Here is a 27,672-nt window from a genome sequence, read left to right on the forward strand (position 1 = left end):
AACACCTATTTATGTGAACTGGGGTAACATACTTCCCCTCTGTGATTCTTAGTTACTGACTGATGAAACAACAGCACTTCTACTGTGTACCTGGCATACCTCAAAAAGCTACTGGCTGAGATAGGGTATGAAAAGTAGATTGTGAATGCACAATAATTACAAAATGCAAAGAATGATCACCATTGTAAATAAGATGGCTAGCCATGAGCTATTTAACTGTACCATTGTGGTTAATACTTTGCCTCATATGTATTTTTCACTCTTTTTCTCCATCTTGTTCTAATTGCCTTGTTCATTTTTTTCCCAAAGGATATGATTGTGGGTGTTTTCCCTGGGTGGGAGGGAACATGTTCAGAGTGATTGAAATTACATTTGAAGTTGAAATTTTACAGTTGAAATATTGAAACACTTAGAAATATGCTTTATAAAGAAATGTCAGTATGAATGGATAAAGAAGATGTGGTACACACACACACACACACACACACACACACACACACTGGAATATTACTCAGCCAGCAAAAGAATGGAATCTTGCCCATTTTCAGTTATGTGGATGAAGCTAGAGTATATTATGCTAAATGAAATAAGTCACTCAGGGGCGCCTGGGTGGCTCAGTCGTTAAGCGTCTGCCTTCGGCTCAGGTCATGATTCCAGGTCCTGGGATCGAGCCCCGCATCAGGCTCCCTGCTCGGTGGGAAGCCTGCTTCTCCCTCTCCCACCCCCCCTGCTTGTATTCCCTCTCTCGCTGTGTCTCTCTCTGTCAAATAAATAAATAAAATCTTTAAAAAAAAAAAAAAAAGAAAGTCACTCAGAGAAAGACAAATATATGATTTCACTCATATGTGGAATTTAAGAAAGAAAACAGATGAACATATGGGAAGGGGTGGGGAGGGAGAGAAGGAAATAAATCATAAGAGACTCTTAATGATAGAGAACAAACTGAGGGTTGATGGCAGGAGGTGGGTGGGGGGATAGGCTAGATATGTGACAGGTATTTAGGAGGGCACTTGTTGTGATGAGTACTGGGTGTTGTATGTCAGTGATGAATCACTGAATTCTACTCCTGAAACTAATATTGCAATGTAAACTAGCTAAAATTAAAAAAAAAAAAGTCAGTAAAAAATCACACACACAGATGCTTCTCCCTCCTTTCTTCCTCTTTTTACTCCATTTCCATTTGGTTCTTTTCTTATTTCTTTCCACTACAATTCTGATACATTCATAGATATGAATTGATGACGAAGCTAATATGGTAAAGAAGTTTGTAAAAACATCTCTAGCCACATACTACTTTGACACCAACATGCTGCTATTGGTCCATTAAAAATCTATGCAACTAATGAATCGTTGAACACTACATCAAAAACTAATGGTGTACTATATGTTGGCTAATTGAACATAATAATAAAAAAATCTTTAACAATGTTTATGAAATTGGAATGAAAGAACTAAGTGCCACTGATTGCATTACTAAAATAACAAAAACAGGACACTCTTTTTTTTTTATTATGTTATGTTAATCACCATACATTACATCATTAGTTTTTGATGTAGTGTTCCATGATTCATTGTTTGCATATAACACCCAGTGCTCCATGCAGTACGTGCCCTCTTTAATACCCATCACCAGGCTAACCCATCCCCCCACCCCCCTCCCCTCTAGAACCCTCAGTTTGTTTCTCAGAGTCTATAGTCTCTCATGGTTCGTCTCCCCCTCCGATTCCCCCCCTTCATTTTTCCCTTCCTGCTATCTTCTTTTTCTTTTAACAACATATAATGTACACTGTTTCTTGACCTACTCGAGTTGGAAACCTTAAGGAGAGGAGGTAAAATGATTTTTGTTTTGATGCATTTTATGCTGCAGAATACCCTTTGAGTGGTGGGAGGTGAGGGAGCGAGAAGAAAAAGGCAAAACTTCCTACTGTGGAAGTGCAAGAAGGCAACTGGCACAGGAACAACAGAAAATCTTCTTCTCTATGAATAAACTCATTAATTTGATTGAAAAATGCAACCTGCAAAGAGAAAAAGAGATTTACTGACAGAAATTTCTATAAGGACTCATAAAGATAAGCACAGCAAGGGGCGCCTGGGTGGCTCAGTCATTACGCGTCTGCCTTCAGCTCAGGTCATGATCTCAGGGTCCTGGGATCGAGCCCCACGTCAGGCTCCCTGCTCTGCGGAAAGCCTGCTTCTCCCTCTCCCACTCCCCCTGCTCGTGTTCCTTCTCTCGCTTTGTCTCTCTCTGTCAAATAAATAAATAAAATCTTTAAAAAAAAAAAAAAAAAAGATAAGCACAGCAAGTTCCATCAACTTCTCTGATAATTGTGGTTAGGACATGCAGGGGGAAAGTAAAGTCTTTGTGATGGGGGGAAGAAAATGAAAGCGAGTCAGTAAGGAGGCCACGTGAAGTTCTGTTCTGGTTTCCATCAGCAGGAGGAGAGATCTGAACAGTATCTGGGTAATGATACCAGCCATAACATGGCAAATCATTGTGAATCACCATCCACACTTTGAAGAGAAAAATGTGTCTAAAAAATCTGGTTCATCTTTTTTCCCCACATGTCTGTTCCAATATTGAGATGAGATGACATACATGAGTGATGAATAGAGCAAAGGAGATGCTGAACAAATGGTGGGTTTTCTCCCAAGTGAAGTGGCTAACATATTGCATATATGAATATATAAGTGAATGGATGAACAAATAAATTAATTTCTTCAGGTGCTTCCAGTCCAACAAATGAATTTATTGCAATGACTGTTTTAACAATGCATAATCTCAGACTCCTACGTGTGATTTTATATAACCGTTTTGTTAATTCATTTTTAAATTCTTCTAATAATGTTAAAATGAGAATTTCTTGGAGATCAAGGTGGTTCAAGGACAGCAAGACCAACATTACCTGAGAACTTATTAAAAATTCAGAATCTCCATCCTCCCTGTGCTCTACAGAATCAGAATCTGCAATTTAGCAAGATCGCCAGTGATTCCTAAGCCCATTAAAGTTTGAGCAGCACTGATCTACTTGAAACAATTATGAAATAGTATAAATCCATACTCCTTGTTTGTACACCACTGCTTTTATTATTTCTTGTTCCTCTTTTCCTATTAACTGAGGGGCCAAACATTTTAACTACTTTCTTAGAAGCTCCAAAAACGGTGCTGGGTGATGTCTCATTTAATCCTCAAATGTTGATATTATCTCATGGGGTGACAATGGAATTGCAAGATTCTTGTGAAGGAATATACAATAGAGACAACGTGAGAGTACTGACAATTAATTACTGGCCTAATAAGCAGCAATAATTAACATACAGTAATTCGGTCACATTCAAATAGGTATGACTGGCTGTCACAATTCTTTCTGTAAATAATGTGCAGTTAAAATGTGGAGAGTCCTTGTTCAAATAATAAAAAGTGTATGACTCTTACAGTTTAAATTATAAATAGGAAAGCCCAGTCTCTAGAATTAATATAAATCAGAGTAGAGAGTAGGATTTTTTGGAACAATGCTTTTTCACAAAGATAAACAATGATAATTAGAAAATTAAGTTTAATCATTCATTCATCTCTCTCACTAACAATTCTTACCTACTATATTCCCAGCACTGTTTTAGATCCTAGGGAAATATCAGTGAACAAAGCAGACTAACTCCCTCTCTTATGAAGCTTGCATTCTTAGTGGGAGGACACAATTACAAAATATGTATAACATCAGATGGTGATAAATGATAAAGGGAAAAGAGTCAGGAGGTAGATTAGGAGAAGGAAACGTCATGTGTGTGATTATATGGAGGCAGTCAGTTAGGGAAGGCCTCTCTGGTGAGGTAATGTTTAAGGAGAGCCCTAAATGAAGGGAGCGAACAAGCCATGCAGATAGCTGGGGCAAAGGCAAACAAATGGAAAGGTCCGGAGACAGGAACAGATTTTATGGAAATTGGTATTTTTATCATCTTAATTCTGATATTTCTGATCAGGAAAGGGTTCGTGTTTTTGTATTATGTCTTATGTTCGATGGTTAATTAAATGATACCACTTATTCATTCAAGAAATATTTATCATGTGTCTACTATATGCCAGGCTCTATGCCAGATATTATATAGTGACATAATTTTTGAATTTGAGAGTAGGCTTCTCTTGCCATATAAATGAATGTGATCTCTGAGTGTCAACATTCCCCATTCTTACTAGGGATAATTTAAACAATCTTCCAATCATTGTATTTAATAGTAGTCCTTGGTTTGTGATGACATCTGCGTTTCTTCATCCACTTCGTGAGTATTTAATCAGGAAGATTGAATTGAGGGTTGCCATAATGTATTTGCCACAAAAATCTTTTGCATCCAGCCATGCAGCTTCTTTATTATGTTACTGTGACTCTTTTGAATTTATGCTTTCAAAATGCAGATGAATTTGTTTGCATTTTGAACTTTAATCTTGCTCTGGATAGTTGAAGAATATCAATAATTAAGCTGCTGTTGAGATATATGGATGGAGGAATAAAATAGATCAGGATTTTGAAAACAATGGTACATTTTTGTCACACAGAATCCTTTTTAAACATAGCACTATTTCTCACATTCCACCTGGTGAAAAAATAAATATGAATACACTTTTAATTTTGAGGGAGGGTTGAAAATTTACTTTTATTTCTGGCTGTTGGAAGGGGAACTTGGCAGGTGAATTCTTTCAGAAATATTTATTGTGAGGTTGTGGACTAAAAACTGTGGCCTCCAAGACCAGGTGGCAGGGTGTAATATAATGGTAACTTTCAGAATTAGTGGGAAATTTTGAAAAATGTGCATGTCCTGTTCTCCTTGCTTTCTCTTCTGGCCCAAGATAGACGTCAGCGTACTAATTGGACTGAATGGTGGTGCTGTAGTGAAGAGGACCGACACATTGTTTTAGGGGGGAAAAGCCTCTTTATGTGATTCAGTTAGACCTTTGCCTCATTTCATTCTGCAATGGAAACTACTCTACTCGTAGTAGTATAGTGGTAGTAGACAGAAGACCATTGTCCACTGTCAAGCTTTGTAGCTGGGTTTTTTAAGGTATGATTAGGACTTGGCAGACAGAGGGTGCATTAATTGAGGCACAGAGGTGCAGGGGGGCAAGGAGGGAGGAACCACGTGCACAGACGCAGATAGTACACTTTCAGAAATTTAGAATGGGACCTGGCAGATGGTGGTGGTGGAGGTAGGGGTGGTTAAATGTGGTAGGAGAGAGGTAACAATGATTTGGAAAGTTGTACACATTTGGGGTCATTGTTTTTATTGGATTCTCGGTTTTAAACCTTATATTTCACAAGGCATTCATTGAGCTTTGATAAATGTCCCAAACTTTGAGAATTGAAAACTACTAATGTGCTTCATATGGCCCATTCATTACTGCCATACAAAAAAGCCTTTACATGTGTTTGTATATGCATTACTGAAACTTTGCTTTTAAAAAAATCAATATTGCTTTATAATTTTAAAACAATATGGGTTTTTTTTGTTTGTTTTGCTTTGCCTAGAATATATCATGTTTTCTGATTCCTACATTTAGTGGAACATTATAAATATTTAAAGTATCTGGTCATTTATTTTACCTTGTCACCATATGTTTGAGGGAAACTGGGTCTCGGTGTATTGTGTTTTCTAGCATTAGTGTAAACCTTATGCTAAGAACATTTGTCTCAATAGTAACAACTGTACTTTTCATTTTGGTGAGAAGAAAGAGCAAAATTATCCATTAATGACAATCTCTATAAGATCCCACTAAATGACCTTTTTTCCTTCTATTTTTATGTCCTGATAATCACTGATATAAATGAAATGAGGAGTAGATATAAAAGTCATCTCTAAAAAAATCACATGGTGAAGTAGGCCCCAGGGCCAAACTAACTGATTCCTGCTTTCCCACCTTCCCTTGCTTGCCCCTTGACCCATGTATACCTTTGTTTCCCCATCTGTAAATTGGGGCTAAGATCAGTTCCTGTATCACTAGGATTAATTATAGTAATACCTCTGTTGTCTGGCACATGATAAATATAATTTGTTATTCATACATAAAGTTATATTTAAATGTCCCAAATCACGCAAGGTTAAAACTACTATTTTAGTAGGTAATTTAGTACTTATATAGTATTATTCATTTATAAATAATTCAGTGAAGACATTTTTATGTGTCCTAAACCTGTCTCTATGTCATCTCCTTGCCTCTGGTTCATGTTAATCCTGATAGAGTCATGCTGCCTGGGCTCAGCTACCTAAACATTTGCCACTTGTGAACACCCAAGGGCTGAAGTAAAAATTATGCCTGAGTCCTGAAAACCAACACAATCGTTTTCACCCCTGGATGTTCACTGGAATCACCTGGCTGGATATAAATTCCACTAATTCACATTTCTGTGATAGTTTTAATAAAAACCTGATGTATAAATGTCACCTTCATTGATCACTTTCGTAATAGAGTAAATGAAACAAAAACCCATACAAGGGGGTTAAAATAACTACATATTTATCAGCATTCCCAGAACATCTAGTTGTACATAAAAAATTCTTGAGCTAAAATCAAAACTATGTAATCTAGTCACTACAGCCATTTTGCTGAGATTTTCAGGCCAGCAGTTTGAATAAGTCAATAAATTAATTTTGGTTTTTATCAGTGTGATTTTAGTTACTAAATGGCATGCATTTGAAAGTAAAAAGTGCATTAAATATTCAGTTTCTCTAATTCTTACCAGTAGCCCTCCCTTAAATCAAATATATAGGTTTTATTGACAACTTAAATCATGTGATTGTATTTTGGGTGTATAACATGCTAATTGAACATCACTGGGAATTCTTTTGTAATCTATAAATTCACATTAATATTTTACCTCCTTTCATTAGTTGTATTTCTTATTTGAGAATTGTATATAAGCAAGTAATTATGAAGTCTAGGAAATGGGGCCTGAGAACCAATCTTAGTAATTTTTCATCGTAAGTCCCTAGGATTTATGAAGTCTATACTTTTACATATTTATTAGTATAGCATCTAGCATATGATTATGTTTTATAAGTATTTTATACATTTTATAATGCATTTCCATAAAGCCCAAGAAACACTATTTAGGCTATCAAATATAGGCTGAAATTAATGAAAACATATACCATTTTGACATTTATAAATTTGTGTAGAAAACCAAGATTTCAGAAAATGCTCTTCATATTTATTCCTAAATTCCTTAACCCAGGATATCCTTCCTTATAAATATTGTGTGACATAATAAAGTATTATGGATAAAGACTGCTAAGTAAGCAATCCTTGCTATTGTCAATCTAGTTGTCTGTTGGTTTAGACCGGTACTGTCCAATATGGCAGCCACTAGCTGCATGTAGTTATTTAGTTGTAAATTTAAGTTATTATAATTAGGTATGGGTAAAAATTCAGTTTCTCATTTACACTAGCCATATTTCAAGTGCACAGTAGCCACACATGGCTAGTGGCTATCATATTGGATAACGCAGATATACAACATTTACATCATTGTAAGATCTATTGGGCAGTACTGGTTAGAGGATAAATGCCTTGCTACAGTCCAGCAGAATCTCTGTAAAGCAGACTCTGTTTGCAGTGATTTCCTTCATGTTCACAGAGACATGTTCCCACAGCAGGGTGTGGGGTGAGAAGGAGATCATCAGTAAAATTATCTTATTCCCTAAGATGTTTTTTTACTGCAGCTAACAACCCAAATCCAAGTAGCTTATACCATTGCTTCTTCAAGTGTGGTCCATGGACCAGCAGCATTGGCATGCCCTGGGCATTTGTTAGAAATGAAGACTCTCAGGTCCCTCCCCAGACTTACAATGTAGGACATATTCCCCACCTGATTTGTATGCACATTAAAGTTTGGGAAGCACTACTTAAAACCATAAGGATGTCATTATCTTATATTACACTAAATCCACGGGTGGGATAGCTCTAGGTTAAGTATATGACTCCATTGTGCCATCAAAATCCCAGGTTCTTTTCATTTTTTATTGGAATAAAATGAACATACAGTGTTCTATGAGTTTCAGGTATAGAATAAAATGATTCAACAATTCTCTACATTCAGTGCTCATCAAGCTAAAGTGCATTCTTAATCCCCTTCACCTCTTTCACCCATCCCCCCACCCACCTCCCCTCGGGCAACCACCATATTTGATTTCTGTATTTAAGAGTCTCTTTTTTATTTGTCTCTTTTTTCCCTTTGTTGGTTTGTTCTGTGTCTTAAGTCAGTATATGAGTGAAATCATGTGATATTTGTCTTTCTCTGACTGGCTTATTTCACTTAGCATGATACCCTCTAGGTCCTTTCAATTTATTGGTTTTGCTAGCCTCCCTCTGTCTTCAGCCAATTTTACAACTGGAAGTTGGCTGCAGCAGTTCCCAATGTCATATCCTGACATGCTTCTGCCTCTGGATTTTGTCAGGACTGTCTCCTGTCTGGCACTAGTTTATTCTAGTTCCACTGTCCTCCTCTCTCTATTGCCTGTCATGTATTTATGCTTCACTTTCCTTTTGCTTTTATAGCCCTTTCTAAATGACCACTTGAAAACCATAAAATGAAACCAAGAGAAATGCATACTCTTTTTTTGCCTATGGGTGATAGATTTTTATTTTAGGAATTTGACAAGTTTCCCTAATTTATTTGCAGCTTTAGAATGTTGGTTGGAAATGTAGAATTTCTTTCTTTCATTTCAATAGTATTCTTATTTCGTTTTATTTTAAATATTTTATTTATTAGAGAGAGAGTGCACGAGCACAGAAGGAGAGTGAGAGGGAGAAGCAGACTCCCTGCTGAGCAGGGAACCTGATGTGGGGCTCAATCCCAGGACCTTGGGATCATGACCTGAGCCGAAAGCAGATGCTTAACCGACTGAGCCACCCAGGCGCCCCTCAATAATATTTTTAATTGAACAATATGAAATTGTCATTTTCATGGAATGAAGACTCATATATCAGCAACTTCATATGACCCAACCTAACACATCATCTGATCCATAAAGAAGGAAGATAAGTCAAAGTTAAGAGCATGGATTTGGGTGACAGATAATTTAGCATTTAGATAGTGTCTTAACTTGTCACTGGGACACCTTGGGCCAATTCTTTAACCTTCCCCAAATCCATTGTCCTCAGAAATAAAATAACAGTGGTATTATCTACCTTAGTAAGTGATAATGAAGACCAAATGTAATTATTCAGTGTTTTTCAAACACAAGTCAGTCATGTTCCACCTTCACAATTCCTTCCATATCTGCATTTTTTTATCATTACATATTTAATACTTTTCCTTAAAATAATTATCTTTACTTAGCCTCATCCTAAGCTGTATGATTTTATATATGTATTAAAATCATATATAGACTCACTATATATATGTATGTATACAGACATACACGTATGCATATTGCTTGGCCACGTAAATATATGCTAAGCATATTAAAATAATTTCATAAGTTTTTCCCTGTGCCACAAAAATCATTCTGCGAACCATAAATGTTACATATCATCATTTAGGATCCACTGAAATAGTGCATTTTATGCTTCCTAATAAGATTAGCCCACAAAAAGTATTGAATGCATGTTAGCCAAAATAGTTAAAAATGAATTTTAAATGATATTTTAACCCAAGGGTTAGTTATCACCCCCAACTTTCTAAAGTTACCCCTTCTTCTACCACATTTAGAAAAGGGGCATTTGTATTGTACAGGCTTTTAAACAGACCTTCTGATAGCAGTGCCTCCTCATGGTTGCTTCTTCCGCTGTTCAGGCATTGCCATGAGCCACTATTCACTTCCCTGCTGCTCACTCTGAGTAGCTCTGGCCTGGAATTCACCTGCGTATATCGATGGTATCTCTTTGCAGGCCTTAGTGAGCAAAGGAAGCACAGCACCTTTTACTACCTGTTAACTCGTTTCGTAAAACACCTACGCAGAAAGCCGTAAGTAAACTACTGACCAGACATTACTGAGTGATTAGAGTATCTAAAGTAACAACATTGGAAAAGCAAAAACATTTTTGAACATTATATTAAAAATAATTGTTCTTAAAGTCCAAAGGAAAGCCATACAGAGTTGAGCTTTTCACACATATTCCCCCACATGGACATCCTAATCAACAGGAGTTTCCAGCAAAGGTATGGGAGTCAGTGAATATTTGTTGAATGAAATGTCTGTCTAAAAGTTACAAAAAGGAAATAAATAATATTTTAAAATGAAATTCCGTATTGATTCTAACAAATGTGTGTTATAGTTGAAACATTTCTTCAAGGGTGAATAACAATGTGGGATTCTTTTCTTCAGTTTTTGAAAGGTGAAATTTTTAGCTTACTGTAGCGACAAACCGGACAGGAAAAACAACAAAAATAAGGAATGATACTGTAGCTAATTCTCATGAAATCTTATTATCATCAGGTCAGTTCTCAAGGGGTAGACCGAACCAATAAAGTGAATGATTTATGCACCTTGTAATGTGAGGATGGTATTCTTTGAGAGGCTTAAACAAGCAACTTTGAGTTTTTGCTTTATTGGATGCTTCTTCATCAGTGTTGCTTCCCATAAAAAGAAGATGTCTACTTTTTGTGTTTGATAAATTAAACCTCATTCCCATAGGCTTTTGATTGCAGGGTGCCTCAGGGAACATGGGTCTGTGAAAGGTAAAAGGCCAGTAAATGGTGTAGTCCAGATTATATTAAACACTTAATTATGTGTGTATTCTGTGTTTTTAAATGTGCTGATTAATGGAAACTTCTGGTGAAGATTTTATAAATCAGAATAGTAAATTCCTAGTTCTAATTATGTCTTCCTTATCAGCATTCATTATACTATGATTTCCATGAATGCTTCCAACATGTCTTCCTAAAGAATATTTACCTCAAAATAAGTATTAACACTTCTCATTTGAGTCTCAAATTTTTGTTGAGTGGCTGAAATAACCTCAAGTTTAATTTTCATCTTCACCATGAAGTTGTGTGATTGATAGGCAACATATTGTCCCATGTCCCTGATGCTGGAAATCTAATTGAGAAGGTAAGAAGTTGGTTTTAGGGCATATAGTCAGGCTTTAAATTCATTACCCAACCCACTGTTGTTTACATCTTTGTAAACATTACATCTCTTTCACTTACTATTTCTGTATAACAAATGACTCCAAAATTTCGTGGCTTAACACAATAATTTATAATTATATCATGATTCTGTAGATCAGAAATATGGGCAGGGCTCATCCAGATTGTTGTTCTACAATTGTAACATGGCTGAGGTCACTCTTTGAGCTGCATTCAGCAGGAAGCTCAACTTTTAAGACAGCATTTTATCCTCTAGAGCCACTCAACATGGTCTCTCATCGTTCCGTAGTGTAGCCTGGTCTTCTTACAGCGTGGCATCTAGGTTCTAAGAGACAATATAAATGCTTCCTTGTTCTCTTACAGCATTTATACTTGGGACTCGCATAGTGTCACTTCTGCCATATTCTACTGGTCAAGACAAATCAGAAGGCTGGTCCATATTCATGAGAATGGGAAATAGACTTTTGGGAAGAGTGGCAAAAAATTTGTGGCCATCTTTAATCACCATACATATTAAAGTAATAGAGATATAAATGAACGATTGCCAGGATATGCTATTAGTTCAGTTATCAGAGATGGGTTACACTTTTAGTGTAAGTTCACATTCAGTTAGCTATGTGAAACTTCCTAAAAATTGGGATGTATGAACTATAATTCGGAGAAAGAATAACTTCAGAGGTGATTGATCATGGGCTTTACTTCCCTTATTTCTTAATGTTTAATAGATGCCAAACAATGTGAACATGCCATAAATTACATAAATGTCAACAGTTTTATCTTGCAGGTTTAATAATAGTAAGTAAAGTTGTTTTGATAGAGGTAATAATAGACATCTTTCGAATTTTCAGTTTACATAAAGTTCTAATGGATCTCCAGAATCAGCAACTGAAAGAGTTAAATGATTGGCTAACCAAAACAGAAGAGAGAACAAGGAAAATGGAGAAAGAGCCCCTTGGACCTGATATTGAAGACCTAAAACACCAAGTACAACAACATAAGGTTAGTATATTTTATGCTATTTGCTTTCTACTGGAGAACAAACTCCATGTACATATGTGTATTACATACACACATACATACATACATACATATGTCATGGTTTACAGAGAAGAAAGAATTAAAGCTTCAATTAAGAAGAGTTTGAAAGTCTTTCTTACCTAATATTTTTTGGAATGCTTGTTTTTTCAAATACGGCATACCTTGGCTTTTCATATTTGAAAAAAAAATCAAACGTATTCCTGGATGAGAACAATGCTAGATATGTGATTTATTAAAGTTTTGGTTTCTTGGAAGAGGGACTCTGTAGGGATTACTTGCAATGCAAATTTAACTAATAAGACAAGGTTTTTAACATGTTTTTACCTTCAATTCATAGTCTTAGAACAGGCCAAGCTTGATTAAAATGAACACCTGTAACATTGCTTTTCTATAAAATACAGAATTCATCGTTTATAATATTTCCATCTTTTTTCAGTTTATTTATACATTTACAAATTATGCTCTTTGGTTGCCAGAAAGCATTTGTTGTTTCTGTGATCAGAATTTCTAAAGGAATATTTCTTTTTTTTTTTTCCTTCAGCATCCATGTTTTAAATGTTAATTGACATATAACGTTGTGTAAGTTTTAGGTATATAACATAATGATTTGAAATTTGTATACACTGAAAAATGATCAGCAAAATAAGTCTAGTTACCATTTGTTACCATACAGAGTTACCATACAATTTTTTTTTTTTTTTGTGGTGAGAACTTTTAAGATTGACTCTCCTGGCAACTTACAAATATGCACTACAATATTATTGACTGTAGTACTGTGCAATATGTTACATCCAGATGGCCTACTGTTTTCTAACTGGAAGTTTGTACTTCGTGACTCCCTTCAGCCACTTGGCCCACCCCCTAACCCACCTCCCCTCTGGCATCCACCATTCAGTTCTCTGCATCTATAAGTTTTGTTTTGTTCATTTGTTTCTTTGAGCAAATACCCAGAAATGGAATTGCTGGATCATATAGTAGTTCTATTTTTAATTTTTTGAGAAACCGTCACACTGTTTTCCATAGTGGTTGACCAGTTTACTTTCCTACCAACAGTGCACAAGCGCTTTCTCTTTCCTCTACATCCTCGCCAACATTTCTTATTCCATATCTTTTTGATAATAGGCATTCTAACAAATGTGAAGTGATAGCTTGTTATGGTTTTGATTTGCATTTCCCTGTTGATGAGTGATACTGAGCATCTTTTCATGTGCCTGTTGGCCATCTGGATGTCTTCTTTGGAAAAATGTCTGTTCAGATCCTTTGCCTATTTTAAAATCTGATTGTGTTTTTGTTGTTGGGTTGTATAAGTTCTTTATATATTTTGGATATTAACTCCTTATTGGGTATATGATTTGCAAATATTTTCTCCCATTCTGTAGGTTGTCTTTTCATTTTGTTGATGGTTTCCTTTTCTGTGCAGAAGCTTTTTACTTTGATGTAGTCCTCCTTGTTTATTTTTGCTTTTATTACCTTTGCTTTTAGAGTCAAAATAAAAAAAAATCACCAAGACTGCTGTCATGGAGCTTACCACCTAGGTATTCTTCTACGAATTTCATGGTTTCAGGTCGTACATCAAGTCTTAATCTGTTTTGAGTTAATTTTTGTGTATGGTATAAGACAGTAGTCCAGTTTCATTCTTTTAATGTGGTCCTGCCATTTTCTCAACACCATTTATTGAAAAGAGTTGTCCTTTCCTCCATTGTATATTCTTGCCTCCTTTGTTGTAAATTAATTGAATACATATGCACGGGTTTATTTCTGGGATTTTTATTATATTCCATTAATGTTGTCTCTGTTTTTTTAATGCCAAAACATACCATTTTGATTACCATAGCTTTGTAATATAGTTTGAAACCAGGGAGAGTCATGCCTCCAGCTTTGTTCTTCTTTATCATCATTGCTTTGGCTATTTGAGGTCTTTTGTGGCTCTATATAAATTTTAGGATTGTTTGTTCTAGTTCTGTGAAAAATGCCATTGGAATTTAGATGGGGATTGCATTGAATCTGTAGATTGCTTTGGGCAATATGGACATTTTAATATTAGTTCTTCCAATCCATGAGCATGAAATACCTTTCGATTTATTTGTGTCTTCTTCAATTTGTTTCATTAGTATCTTAGTAGTTTTTAATGTACAGATCTTTTACCTTCTAGGTTAAATTTATCCCTAGGTACTTTATTCTTTCTGAAGCAATTGTAAATTGGGTTGTTTTTTTAATTTCTCTTTCTGATAGTTGTAAATGTATATAAATGATTTCTGTATATTGTTTTTGTACCTTGCAACTTCACTGAATTTATTAGTTCTAATAGTTTTTGGTGGTGTCTTCAGGATCTTCCATGGATAAAGTCATGTTGCCTGCAAATAGTGACAGTTATTTCTGATCAGGAGTTTTGAAGGTGCTTCATTCTAATAACCATTATAAAATTAGCTCTGGGTTTTATTGTAGGAACAAGAGCTTGCTCAGTCCATAAAGAAACACACACACACATACATACATACATACATACACAGAGTAACCTTCATAATTGGTTCAGGTTAGGCTTGCCAGATTTAGGAAATAAAAATACAAGAAGCTTAGTTAAATTTAAATTTCAGATAAGCAACAAATACTGTTTTTAGTGGAAGTATGTCTCAAACTACTCATTGTTTATCTGAAATTCAGATCTTAGTTGGCATCCTGGATTTGATCTGACAACTCTACTTAGGATTCTGTGGTTCTTGGATTTGTGGCTTTGAAAGGGATTATCTGCTCCCTCAACTCATTTGTCCTAAATCTGCATCTCACTCAACTTTATTTTCTTTTTATAATATTTTGTCAGAGCTAGTTTCGTACTCTGTGCAGATGCAAGATACTGTTCTAAGTCCCAGAGTTCTTTTCTTATTTAATGAGCTTCTGGTTCAATGACAAATGGGGCTGGCCCTGCTTTTGATGCCCCCACAGCTGTCCTTTGGCCATAGCAGTTTACAATCAAGCAGTTTAGGGAGAGCTCTAGCTATGGTCATCTCCATCCACTACACTATTGGGGGAAAAATAAAATGTCAACTGTATTCTAATTTTCATGTGAAAGTTGTGATGCAAAGATGCTAATTTGGTCATGTAGATTTTAACTGAACATCTGATAAAGAAGTTAGATCCAGTGCTAGACCTCAAACAGGATCACATATATTCATGTGTGGATCACATGCTCCCTTGGCCTGCACTGGAAGTTGCATGCAGACAGTTTCTGTATACACTAATGGCTTCTCTGTATCTGAGGACATTTGCTGCCACAAGAGAGTCTCAGCCAGTTTGAGGGTGGGAAGGAAGCAGTTAGTGCTGCCACACCTGTCATCAGTTAGCCAACAAGGAATGGGAGATGCTAGATAAATCCCCCAGAATCCTTGCCCCATGGTGAGACAATTCCAAGGTGTTTCTTAATTCCCATAGTCTCTCAAAGGTTTCCCAGCAACACTGAGCCGCAGGTGTCCATGAGGTAAACTGTCTCACATTCCCACTCTCATAATGCCTCCTGAGATCACTTCCCAAATAAACTCGTTGCACCTGAATCCTTGGCTCAAGGTCTGTTTGGACAGGAACTCAACCCAAGACAACCTTCTTGCCCTGGAAGCCAGAGTACTCTTCAGCTTTGCCACTAACTAAATGTGTAATTTTCAGAAATTACTTAATTCTCATGTTGTCCACATTTTCCCATTGGAAATAATGTCAATTTTAATGTTTCCATTAGTTTTAGAATGTGAAGCTTTTCAGGAAAGGGCAAGACTAAGGCTGGTAACACTGAAAATCAGAGGGAATGATGTTGGCACTGGATGCCTGGAGTACGAGGAGGAAGCCAGGAAGCCAGGACTCCAAAAGGGAAGTGGCAGAATAATGTGAGGCTAGCCATGAGTGTGAATGACTTAGGGCTACTGCAAGGAAACGTGTCAGCTTGAAACCCTGAATAGACCCTTCATTCAGCATAGACAGGCCATCTAGAATCTTCATATTCTGACAGTTACCTAAAATGTTTTGCACTTTACTCTGGAAGATACAGAGTGAATGGAATGGAAAATATTTGACTAATATTGTCATAAAATTTGAATACATTGTCCATTATTTGAAAATGTGCCATTTCTGATGAATATGAAATTGCTTTGAAGAGAATAATTTGAAACAAAAAGCAACAGAATTTTATGAAAGTTGATTGATTATGTAATCTTTTACATCCAGGACTTACTCATATAAGTGCATAAAAGGAAACGGAAGGAATTGGTTTGCTGGCCCAGAGAGTGAGTCCAACTTCTACCTTTAACTGTTTAAACCCACTTCAGGCTATATTATTTTTTTTTTATAAAATTAAAATAAGGGAAAAACATAGCTAAGAGAAAGCCTGACAATTGATACTCTTTTGTTACTTGACATAATTATGGGGAGAAAAAAATGATTTAACAAAATCAAACAATTTATAAAGGAGTTGAGTTTATTTATTTATTTTTAAGTTTTTATTTAAATTCCAGTGTAGTTAACAAACAGTGTCATATTAGTTTCAGGTGTACAATATAGTAATTCAACACTTCCATACAACACCACGTGCTCATCACAGCAAGTGCACTTCTTAATTCCCATCACCTATTTCACCTCTCTCCCGACCCACCTCCCCTCTGACAACCATCACTTTGTTCTCTATAGTTGAATTTATTTAAATGGGAAACATATTTTCTTAAAGGTACACACTAAAAGGAGTACCTTTTTTGTTGTTATTCTTGCCATGCTTCATAAAACAGAAAAAGACAAATGTTCTTTCTTTAGGTAGCTGGGTTCAAAGTAAAGCCCAATTTAAGTAGTCACTGATTCACTTTGCCACTTTTCTTCCCAAGAATTGTAGGTGAATGAAAATAAGGAAATTTCTCTTGACAACAAAATACATCAGTAACCTTGGTACTGAAAAAAGCAACTCCACCCAGCTTCATCACCACACTCCTTACCTAAGTTAACATTTAGGGGTTTTAGCTATGTATAGATAGACATTAAATCCCTTAGTCATCTTCTTTATTTTTCTAAGAGTTGATTACAGATGACAAAATCAAAGAAGAGGCACAGATTTTGTTGCCGGGAATCCATTTAAATTCTGCTCAGGTCAGAGGACTCTGGCTTGTTCTCTCTCTCTCTCTCTCCCTGCCTCCCTCCCTCCCTCCCTCTTTCCCTCCTTCTCTCCCTTTCTCTTGCTCTCCTTGGGTTGAAGGACAGAAAAAAAGTTTGCAAATCTTGCAAGTACACCAAGAATATTACAGATACGCTTCTCTGTGTTTCATAACAGGACCCTTTGGTATCTTCGTTTCAACAGCATTTTATTATGAGGCGGGCTAGAGGTACAACCACTGTGAAATGCCATAGAGATAAGTCACTTTTACTGAATCCGCCAATTAGGCAAGGTAGAACAATCGATCCTATATTGGTGGTTACTACTCATTGTAGGCAAAGTGTTAACTCTGGCTAACTGGGAGAAGGTCAGTTTGCTGCAAAATTTGGAAAAACCAATCATTCTTCACAGCTATTGCTTTGGGGAGAGAATTTACAGGTTTGCTTTAGGTCTGAGTCACCCAAAAGTTATTCTCTTGGGAATGAATAAATTGAACTTCTCCTTCCCTTTGTGAAGGAACATGTCAGAAATAATTCTGGTTGGTTATATATATATATAATATAAATATATATAAAATATATTTATATTAAGAGACAGACTTTATTAGTGATGTTGATAAGGAATGAAAGGATTCCCCTTGAAGGAGTGACAATATTATTGAGGAATAAAGGTCTGTTGTGGGCTTGGATATTCATTAATGGGAAAGAAGTTGGCTATTTGGGAGGGTCTTTTAATCAAAAGGGAAGTATTTGACTGAGGAACATTTTGTCTCAAAGCACAGTCAGCCTGAGATGAAGGTTAAGGCTTAGTGTACTAGCCAAGTTTCCGATTCTTCTGAGAGATTTAGACTTTTGTTATTAGCTACATTGGCTTAGTAACAGCATCAACAAAGTCCTTACCAACAAGTTATTAGAATCTGCAGATATAAATATGACATGTATGCTACATTCTGACTTGAGTGAATGTTCTAGGTTAAGTACTGATTAATACAAATTAAATGACCTCTTAGAAGCTGAGTCACCTATCCTTTCCTTGCAGCTTAGTTAATCCCAAACATTTGGGTTGCTAAGATTGGGAAATCTCTTCTGGTGACCTTTAAAATGATCTAGATGCTCATGTAATGGGGAGGGTTTAGGTGTAATCCTGCTAAAGGAGTTGACATTTCATTTCATTCCATTGCATTCTGTTCCATATCATTGAACAAACACTTACTAAAGCACAATGAGTGCTCCGAAGAATACAGAGACCTACTGTATATGGAATCTTCCTCAGGAAACTCACATGTTAGTACAGCAGATAAAGACATGGAAACCGAGTGACCATTGTACCAGGCAGAATATGACAAATGACTTGAGCATATTAAAAACAGTGACTTGGTTGGGCAAAGGAAATGAGGTGGGAAAAGTGTAGAGTATGTCACTTGCCTAGATCATGTGTTGTGCTATCCTCAGAGCTAGATGAGTACAACCTGATCATGGAGGTTCTTGAACTCAGGCATTTGGAGTTACTTAATGAGTAGTAGGGAGCCATTGTTGATGAGAAATTAAACTGAAGAGTAGTGATTTAGGAAAATTTATCTAAATTTTTTAGGAAGATATATCTTGTAAGATAAATCAGAGCACAGATGAATAGGAGGCCAGAAGTCATGGTAGGAGGATACTGCAGAAAGCATATAGAGCCTGAATGGAGGCAGTGTCAATGAAAATTGTTAACAGGTGTAGGACACATTTCAGAAATCAACAGCAGAACCAGCAGTACTAAATTTAGGAAATTGAGCAAAGGGCTTGAATTAATAGATTGTGAGACTGGGCAATTGGGAAGCAAAGTTGGATTTTGAAAAATAGACAGTACTAAGATAGAAATGCAATAATTGGGAAGGGGAGCAGGATTCTGAAAAGCCAAAGAATGCCATGGGATCAAGTCATGCTTTTAGTGACTAGTTGGCTCTCTTCCATCTTTAGTAGGATTAAAAATACGTTATTAGTTACTGCTTTGAAATTCTATTTTATTTCCTTTGACCCTAATAAGTGATTAATGAATGTTTGATGGCTATGGCAATAAACATTATAATCATGAAAAAATACTATGCTACAGCCAGAGAACCAGAGAGACCTCTTCTGTGTTTCTCCACTGCCTAGCCAAGTACTTAGTACGTAACTGATGCTCTGTAATTTTTTTTTGGGCAGGCACTTTATTTTTTTGAGCAGACACTTTAAACAATTCTGACTAGTTTTATCACACATGGAAGCCTCATCATTGCTTCCTTGTGGAGACATGAATCTGACAACTTAAATAGACAAAAAATTATGAGTAGGGACAAGGAAACAACTCATAGATGAAGAAGGAACACGTCTATAAGGCAGCTTACTTGGAGAGATATTATCTCTGGTATCCTCTTACTACCTCTGACATTTGTTCTTTCCTTCTATCCCTGTTTCATTTCCTGTTAAAATTCCTCAATGATTGTAATCCTAGCTAGAATCTTTGTAAATATCTAACAGAAGATGCCACCAGGAGTCATACCTAGATATGTCCATAGGAATCAAGCTTGTAACCCTCGCTTATGTGGAAAAGGAAATCCATTTGATGGAATCAAATTTTTAGCTGGGTACCTGCCACAGGGTGATCAATTTGTGAGGAATATATGAAGAGTGGACAAGCTGGGCAAACTATACTATCTGTAATCATAAGACTCTATTCTTAAATTTGTGTGCAGAACTGCGGCCTTGTGAGTCACAGTGAACTTAATATAAATTATAAGGACTTTTTGCCCTCTGGCCTCAGTCACAGGCTAAATTAGGTCTGGTTGGCCCTTTTTTAAAACTGGCCTTACAATTTAATCTTTCTTCCAAGATTCTTATTAAGAAAGGAGAGAGAAGGCCTAGAGAAACTGTACTTTCTCTGTTTTTGGATTCCATATAGACCTTACTTGTCCTTCAAGGGGCACAGAATAGGAACAATGGGAGAAAAACATGTATTCTCTCAAGTGGGAGATCCCGTGACAATATCACATACACAGCATGATGACAAATATGTTCCAAGAGAGAATATCCAGATAGGAAAGATTTGTAAGAAAATAGTCAAAACACAGCAAGATGATAAATATGTTCCAAGAGAAGATATCCAGATAGGAAGGATCCATGAGAGAAAAGTTAAAAACAGTCAAAGAAACTAAGCCATGCAGAAAAAAGTCACTTGAACCTTCTACTAATGCTCAAAACCCCATATTAAACACTGTTCTGATTAGCATTTATTGCTAAAATGACCCAGTCTTCACACTGCTTTCAAACAGTAAGAACATATAGCAGGACCTAACTATTGTGTATGTGTGTGTGTATTTTTAAAGCAAGCCTTGTGGTAGTAGTCTTTAAAATGTAATAGGTTGAATTCAAGTGTCACCAGAGGGCTAAAACCTGGAACTCAACTGAGTATACACACATACACATACACTTACACACAACAGTGTAAGTTTCTATTTATGTGCCTTATGTTGTGCAGTTATACAAAACAGACATATCTATCTCTTATGCATATTTAAGTGTATTAATAGCTCTAATATAGAGGCTGTATATTATAGACACTGCAGCCAGACTGCCTAGGATGAAAACATAGCTCTATCATTTGCAAGGTGAATAACTTGGCAGAAGTTACTTAACCATTTTATGCCTGTTTCCCCAAGTATGAAATCAGGACAATGATAATGAGGATATCTGTCTTACAGGGATGATAAAAACATTGGACACATAATTGGATAAAAATCACTTAGAATAATACCTGGTACCTAGAATTATATGAATGACCTTAGCTGTTATTATTGTATAAGACATGTCTCCAAGCTAAATAAGACTGATTTGTGTGATAATAACATTCTTTTGATATAAGGAAGTGGCAAGTTAAATTAGAAAAGGACATTATCACTCTTCATATTCGACAGTTTTATATGCATGATTCTCAGTTTTGATTTTTTAAAATCTACTTGAGAAGGCATATAATTTCCCATCAATATGCTATAAACAAGCAGCAGATTCCAAGGATAACATTATATACTAGATATGCCATTAATGTAATTAAAATAATAATAATAATAATGATAATAAATCCATGCTCATGTTCTCTTAACAAATCAAGTTATTCCAGCTAAGAGATTACTAATTAGTTCATTAAAAATCACTGAGTACTAATTCAGTAACATTACATTGCTCAAAATATCACAGCCTCGTTTTCAAGTACATCAGTACATCTACTGAAATATAACTATCCAAGACGCCATAATCTTAGAGACACTAGCTTTATTTTTTTATTCTTAATTTGTCCTATAATGCTTCTTTATTAGAAGTTTCTGGCTCTGGGGAAGGTAAAGAAAAAGAAAAAAAGGAAAACAGATGACTCTATCTCTCACTTAAGGAATTAGTCTCATGTAAAGTATCTGTTTTTCTAAACCAATACCAATTAATTTCAGTTTCCTTGAATAGGTAATAGGTAATGCAACATTAATAATGTAAATGAATTATTTACATATATAAAACATTTTAGAATGTATTTTAGGGGAACATTTTTCAGAAGAAAGCCACAACAGATATGATAGTATGAATTTTAAGAAAGTAATTTTTCTTGAAAAATATATTCGTGTATCTTATAACAAAATGCAAGACTATAAATCCATTCTCATATTAAAAATAAGGTTGAATATGGCACTGTGTCTCTTTCTAAGGAATATAAAATTGGTAACTACAGTATGCTATAATTTTATGTTTAATAGTTCTGTTATGAGCAAAATGATTTCTAGTGGTACAACTGGTAGTACTCTGTTATTTAATGGAACTTCATATGGCAGAGATAATTTATACTGGATAATATTTTAGGTTCCATTAACAATTAAAGATCTAGATCATCTAGTGAGAATGAGAAAACTACTAAATTGGATTTTTTGTAAAAAGCTTTATTTATTTATTATTTTATTTATTTATTTGAGAGAGAGAGAGCAGAGGGGAGGGGGAAAGAATCTCACGCAGACTCCCTGCTGAGTGCGGAGTCCAACTCGGGGCTTGACCTCACCAATCTGAGATCAAGACCTGAGCCGAACCCAAGAGTCAGACGCTTAACCAACTGAGCCACCCAGGGGCCCCTAAATTTGATATTTTTATATGATGTTCTATAGTTTTGGCACACTAGGAATGTTTAGTAATTAGAAGATATATAATGTGATTATCAAAAGTTTTGGGAATAAATACTGATGCCCAGAGGGACTATTTCCATGGATCTTAGTCTAAGAATTGAATGATAGGCTGATAATGTCAGAAATAGAAGAAAAATCAGCATTTCCTCACCACTTACCAACTCTAAGCATTGTGGTAGCTGATTCTAATGTATTATCTCATTTAAATCCAGTACTAAACCTGTCCTGGAGGGATTGATTGATTGATTGATTGAATGATTTCTCCCTCTCCGTTTTCTTTTTTTAAATATTATGTTCAGTTAGCCAGCATATAATACATCATTAGTTTTTGATGTAGTGTTCAATGATTCATTAGTTGCATATAACATCCAGTGCTCATCACATCACATGCCCTCCTTAGTACCCATCCCCGGGTTTCCCCATCCTCCCATCCCTGTCCCTTCTGTACCCTCAGTTTGTTTCCCAGAGTCCAGAGTCTCTCATGGTTTGTCTCCCTTTCTGATTTCTTCCCCTTCAATTTTCCCTCCCTTCCTCTGTGATCCTTTGCGCTATTCCTTATATTCCACATATGAGTGAAGCCCTATGATAATTGTCTTTCTCTGCTTGACTTACTTCATTTAGCATAATCCCCTCCAGTTCCATCCATTCCGATGCAAATGGTGGGTGTTCATCCTTTCTGATGGCTGAGTAATATTCCATTGTGTTCAATGAGGTTAAGGAGTTGCCTAAGGTAAATTAGATAGTAATCAATAGACTCTGGCTTTTCATCTTGATCTGTCTGCCAAACTCTTTCCCCTCTTTTCCTAGATTCCAAGGAAGTTTGACTCCAGTAGCTATCCTAGAGGCTAGAGCAAAGCAGACAGTAGCAAGGAGATTGGGCAAGTGTGGCACTTGTTTTCCCTGGCTTGGGAATATCTAGATGGAAGAGATGGAGAGACTGCATTGTAAATCCTCAGACTCAGAGTAAGCAATGGGGAAAGAGCACATTGGTGGTAGCTGCAGATGAAATGCTCAGAATTAAAATGGTTAAGGAAATGACTTTTCAACATTAATCCTGTAGCTCTTTCTTTAAAATTAGGGCAAAAGGAACTAGAAAGGGAACATAGAACAAATTAGGCTTATGATAAGAATAACAGTGATGTTTGAGCAGGAGGATAATCAGTAGAATGGAATATCACATTGACATGCATATCACTTCCTCTGTGCCGCGCCTGAAAACTTCCACCTCATCTCTCTCTCCCAATATTCCTATTCTCTTCTTTTTCATTAATTATTGTCAGGCTAAAAGCATTTTGTAATTATTTATTAGATTTTCTTGGTGTTCACTTTAATTGCTGTTTTCAATGGTGTATCTATAGGCAGGTCGTATGGATGTCTGCATGCATGCATGGATTACAGAGGAAGGAGGAGAAGTATGAGAATTGAGGTCTATTATTTAGTGATTAAGGTCTGTCCTCCTTACTCCATAATATAGCTTTTCTGATCATACTATTTTTTAGCAATGTATGCGATCGCTAGATCAGTTAGTTTAAAGCTACTGTTGTTAATCTCATGTAAATAATTTGGAAGTTAAAGTCTTACTTCTGGATTTTGTGATGAGCACAGGGTGTTATACGTAACTAATGAATCACTGAACACTACATCAAAAACTAATGATGTACTATACAGTGGCTAACTGAACATAATAAAAATAAAGTCTATTTTGTCTTATAAAAATAAAATTAAAATAAAATTCATTTTATATTTTTCTAAATCCTAAATATTGGCTGTAACCTCAGTCCTTCATTCCTGGATTTCCAAAAGCACACCCTTTCTGTACTTATGATACCTATTAGAGGATGATAGACAGCAGGAATTAGATGAGGCGAATGAGGTGACTATTGGCTTCTTGCAGTAGGGTTTGAAGTCTTTGTTCTGAATGTGCCTAAATGTGAGATTTTAGTACTAACTAGCTGTTAATGTTTAGTGAGTTCATACTGTGTGCAGGCAATGTGGTAAGCAATTATATTGTATTCATGATTTCCAACCACCTAAAGAGACAGGTGCTCTTATTATCCCAATTTTGAAAATTAGTAATCTGAGGCTTGGTGTGATTGAAAACTTTCTCAAGGTCACATAGCTGGTTGGCAATGCAACCAGAAATCAAACCCAGGAAATCTGACTCCAGATCCCACACCTTTAAACATGCATATATTTTTATTAGTCTGTCATCCATACCATACCCTATTCTACTTATACTCCAAACAAGGCAGGATACATTAATTATCAACTCTGTTTTTAAAACAATTTTTCATATTTCTTGAACCCTCATTTTGCACTTGGGAAGCTTTAGGTGGGAAGCTTTAGGTTTTTAAAATCTTTCAGATGTCTTTGAACATCTTTCAGATATCATTGAAATGGTCTTTAGAGCCCCCTTTTGGTAGCTTAGGAGTTGGATGAAACATAAACATTTATTTCTTTTTTTTTCTTTTTTTTTTTTAAAGATTTTATTTATTTGACATAGAGAGACACAGTGAGAGAGGGAACACAAGCAGGGGGAGTGGGAGAGGGAGAAGCAGGCTTCCCACTGAGCAGGAGCCTGACGCGGGGCTCGATCCCAGGACCCTGGGATCAGGACCTGAGCCGAAGGCAGACGTTAATGACTGAGCCACCCAGGCACCCCTTAAACATTTATTTCTAATAAAAAGGTAAAAAACAGTGGGTTCTGATATAAAGACTAATATAACTATACAATCACATTTAGTAAGTGGATATCAAAATAAAAGGTCTTCTAGGAAGACCTGTTGAGGTAGCTTTTTAAAAATATCCCGCAAATGTACAACAAAATTACATACTGTATATAGATCCTCCTGAAGAACTAGACTGTACTGTGACCAGTCAGGCTTAGTAAAGTGAATATTGGACTGAAAATAAAATGGCAAATCATTTCCAGATCATTTCATTTAGGGAAGCAGGAGATACAGAGCCTAGACCAGTGTAGAGCTGATGGAAGGAAGGAAATAAGAATGGCCATAAGAGAAAAGGTGAAGAGAAAGATAAATTGCCTACCTTCTCATCATTTCTTAAGAAATCATAAAATTTTCTGATTTGGCCAGGATGTTTTTATTTGAAAATAAAATCAATTCATATCCAGATGTATTGCATTAGCTAATTGTTCATAAGTGTCTAGGGATTTTTTTTTTTTGTTCCTGAGATGGATTTTTTTTTAAATACTACTTTCATAGGTGTTGGTCTTATCCCATGTTTCTAGAAACTCTTCTAATTTCTTAAGATTTTTTGCAAATTTTATATTTGATACAAGTTTTGTTCTCATCAGCCTTTCTTTTTGTGTACATTTTCTTAGGCTAAACTAAAAAGCTGCAAATTACTTAAATTTAATATTTTATTAAACATCTTTTAATTACATTAATTTAAAGTAATATGTGGGAGGCAGCAGATGGTCTTAGAATCCATGCATAGCCCATGATCTGTGTTGTTTCTAGATATGTGTGTGTGTGTGTACGTGTGTATGTGCACATGTCCACATGCGTGGACTTGATGTTGGCAATTTTATGTTGGTTGATCATTCAAGTAGAAGGTGTAATGAAATAGACTATGCACATAGGTAGCCACTGCCCTTTCCTATTCCATGTTACTGAGTATATACTATGGCCAAAGGTAGTATTGTAGAGCGTCCTAGGGAGATTGTGAGAGACCCAACCTTGTTTTTGTGTTCTCTTTCTCTATGTTTCTATTAATTGTTCTTCTTCACCTCTGCACATCAAATCTAGTAATTCCCTAGCCTTACGTATTTCCATTCCTTTATTTTCCAAGCATTATTTCACCTGTGTGCTAATAAAGAGTTAAATCACTTAAGTTGGAGTAAACACCAAAGTGACTCTTCTTCAGTGATCATTCTAAGCCAGTTTTTGAAAAACAACTTGACATGGGTCAGGGGAAGAAGGATTCATTACTATTGATGACATTTGAAGGGAATAGAATTAAAGTCATATTTAAATCATAAATTGTGAATATGTACTAAGGGAATAACAAATTTGGTCAGGACCTTTAACTACAGAATAATTTATAAGGAATAGAATTATTTACAGAGGTCTAACAAAATCTGTTTGTCAAATCTAAGCATTTTTAATGTTAAATTTCACTGTTGGCCTTTTCTCTTGTCATAAGGAAAAAAAAGATTGTTAGTTGACATTAGAGAACAAACATTGCTGACATTTGTATCTATCTAATAATGGTATAGAAATGTAATTAGGAGCCTGAAAATTTTTTTTCATCTGGTAAGTGTAACAAATGCATTACTTGTATAAAAATAATGGCAAGAAATATGTAATAAAATACTTAGCATGTACTTGTGTGTGTGTAAGTAATTTATATGCTTTTAATCAAGAAAAATATACTTTAACAATCATATTACAGCATTTCAATTTGAAGATATTATTTCCTGATAGGCAAAAATGTTAGCATACTTCTCTGGGGATATATCTATATTTGGAATAATTTGGCTCATAATTTCAGGATTAATTAGCAAATCTACTGTAAATCTCTATTGTATAAATCCAGCTAAGAGAAATTCAAATCCATAAGAAGTAAATATTTAATTAAAATTCATTTTAAAATAGCTTAAAAAAATTGTAATGTATTTTAAAAATTAGTAGTCTTGAGAATTTGTGTTTTCTCGAAGAGGGAAGCAGGAAGGCATAGTTTCTACCAATGATCCAGGCCCTTATTCATGGATATGTAAGTGGGCAGAGAAATTTAACTTTTTAATCCCACCTCTCTGTATGTGACATTTTTGCTACTTCTAAGAATCAACTTTTTAAAAAAATGAGTTCTAGACATTGGATATTTTATAGTTGTTTGTCTTTTGATGATACTGGGGGCATTAGCAAATACTGTGGTATGCATTCTATTTATTTTCAGAGGGGAGGTCTGGGGAAATAGGAAATATGATTATAATGTTTCAGTGGCTTCTGTTTTGAGGCTATGGAGTGTGCTCAGAAAAGTTAAGTTTAACCCTTTCTGTTTTAATCCCTGATTATGAGGAAAAGAAGAGGTATAATTTGAAAAAATCATAGAAGGAAAAAGAAATACTGGAAATAACTTAAATCAAATAGTATATGCTAATCTCCTCTGGTGCTATGCACTCTTCAAGAATTTGAGGCACTGTGGAATGCCTTTCCCATGTTCCTTTGTTTCCCTTTACTCACTATAAATCCTGATAGGTCTTATGTTTGATTTTGAAGCTATCAACCCACAACTAACTT

At 35.6% G+C, this 27,672-nt stretch overlaps 1 protein-coding gene across 9 annotated transcripts in view; it reads left to right on the plus strand.

Moving 5' to 3' along the window:
* DMD (dystrophin) overlaps window positions 1–27,672 on the plus strand; it is a 2,185,421-nt gene that overhangs the window by 703,077 nt on the left and 1,454,672 nt on the right. For all 9 annotated transcript variants that reach the window (XM_078064107.1, XM_078064109.1, XM_078064106.1 and 6 more), the window contains one exon: window positions 11,927–12,077. In XM_078064107.1, the coding sequence (XP_077920233.1) occupies window positions 11,927–12,077 (151 nt within the window). The remainder of the gene's footprint in view (window positions 1–11,926; window positions 12,078–27,672) is intronic.

The sequence above is a fragment of the Halichoerus grypus genome, chromosome X (genome assembly GCF_964656455.1).
Source record: "Halichoerus grypus chromosome X, mHalGry1.hap1.1, whole genome shotgun sequence".
In the NCBI taxonomy this organism is placed as follows: domain Eukaryota; kingdom Metazoa; phylum Chordata; class Mammalia; order Carnivora; family Phocidae; genus Halichoerus; species Halichoerus grypus.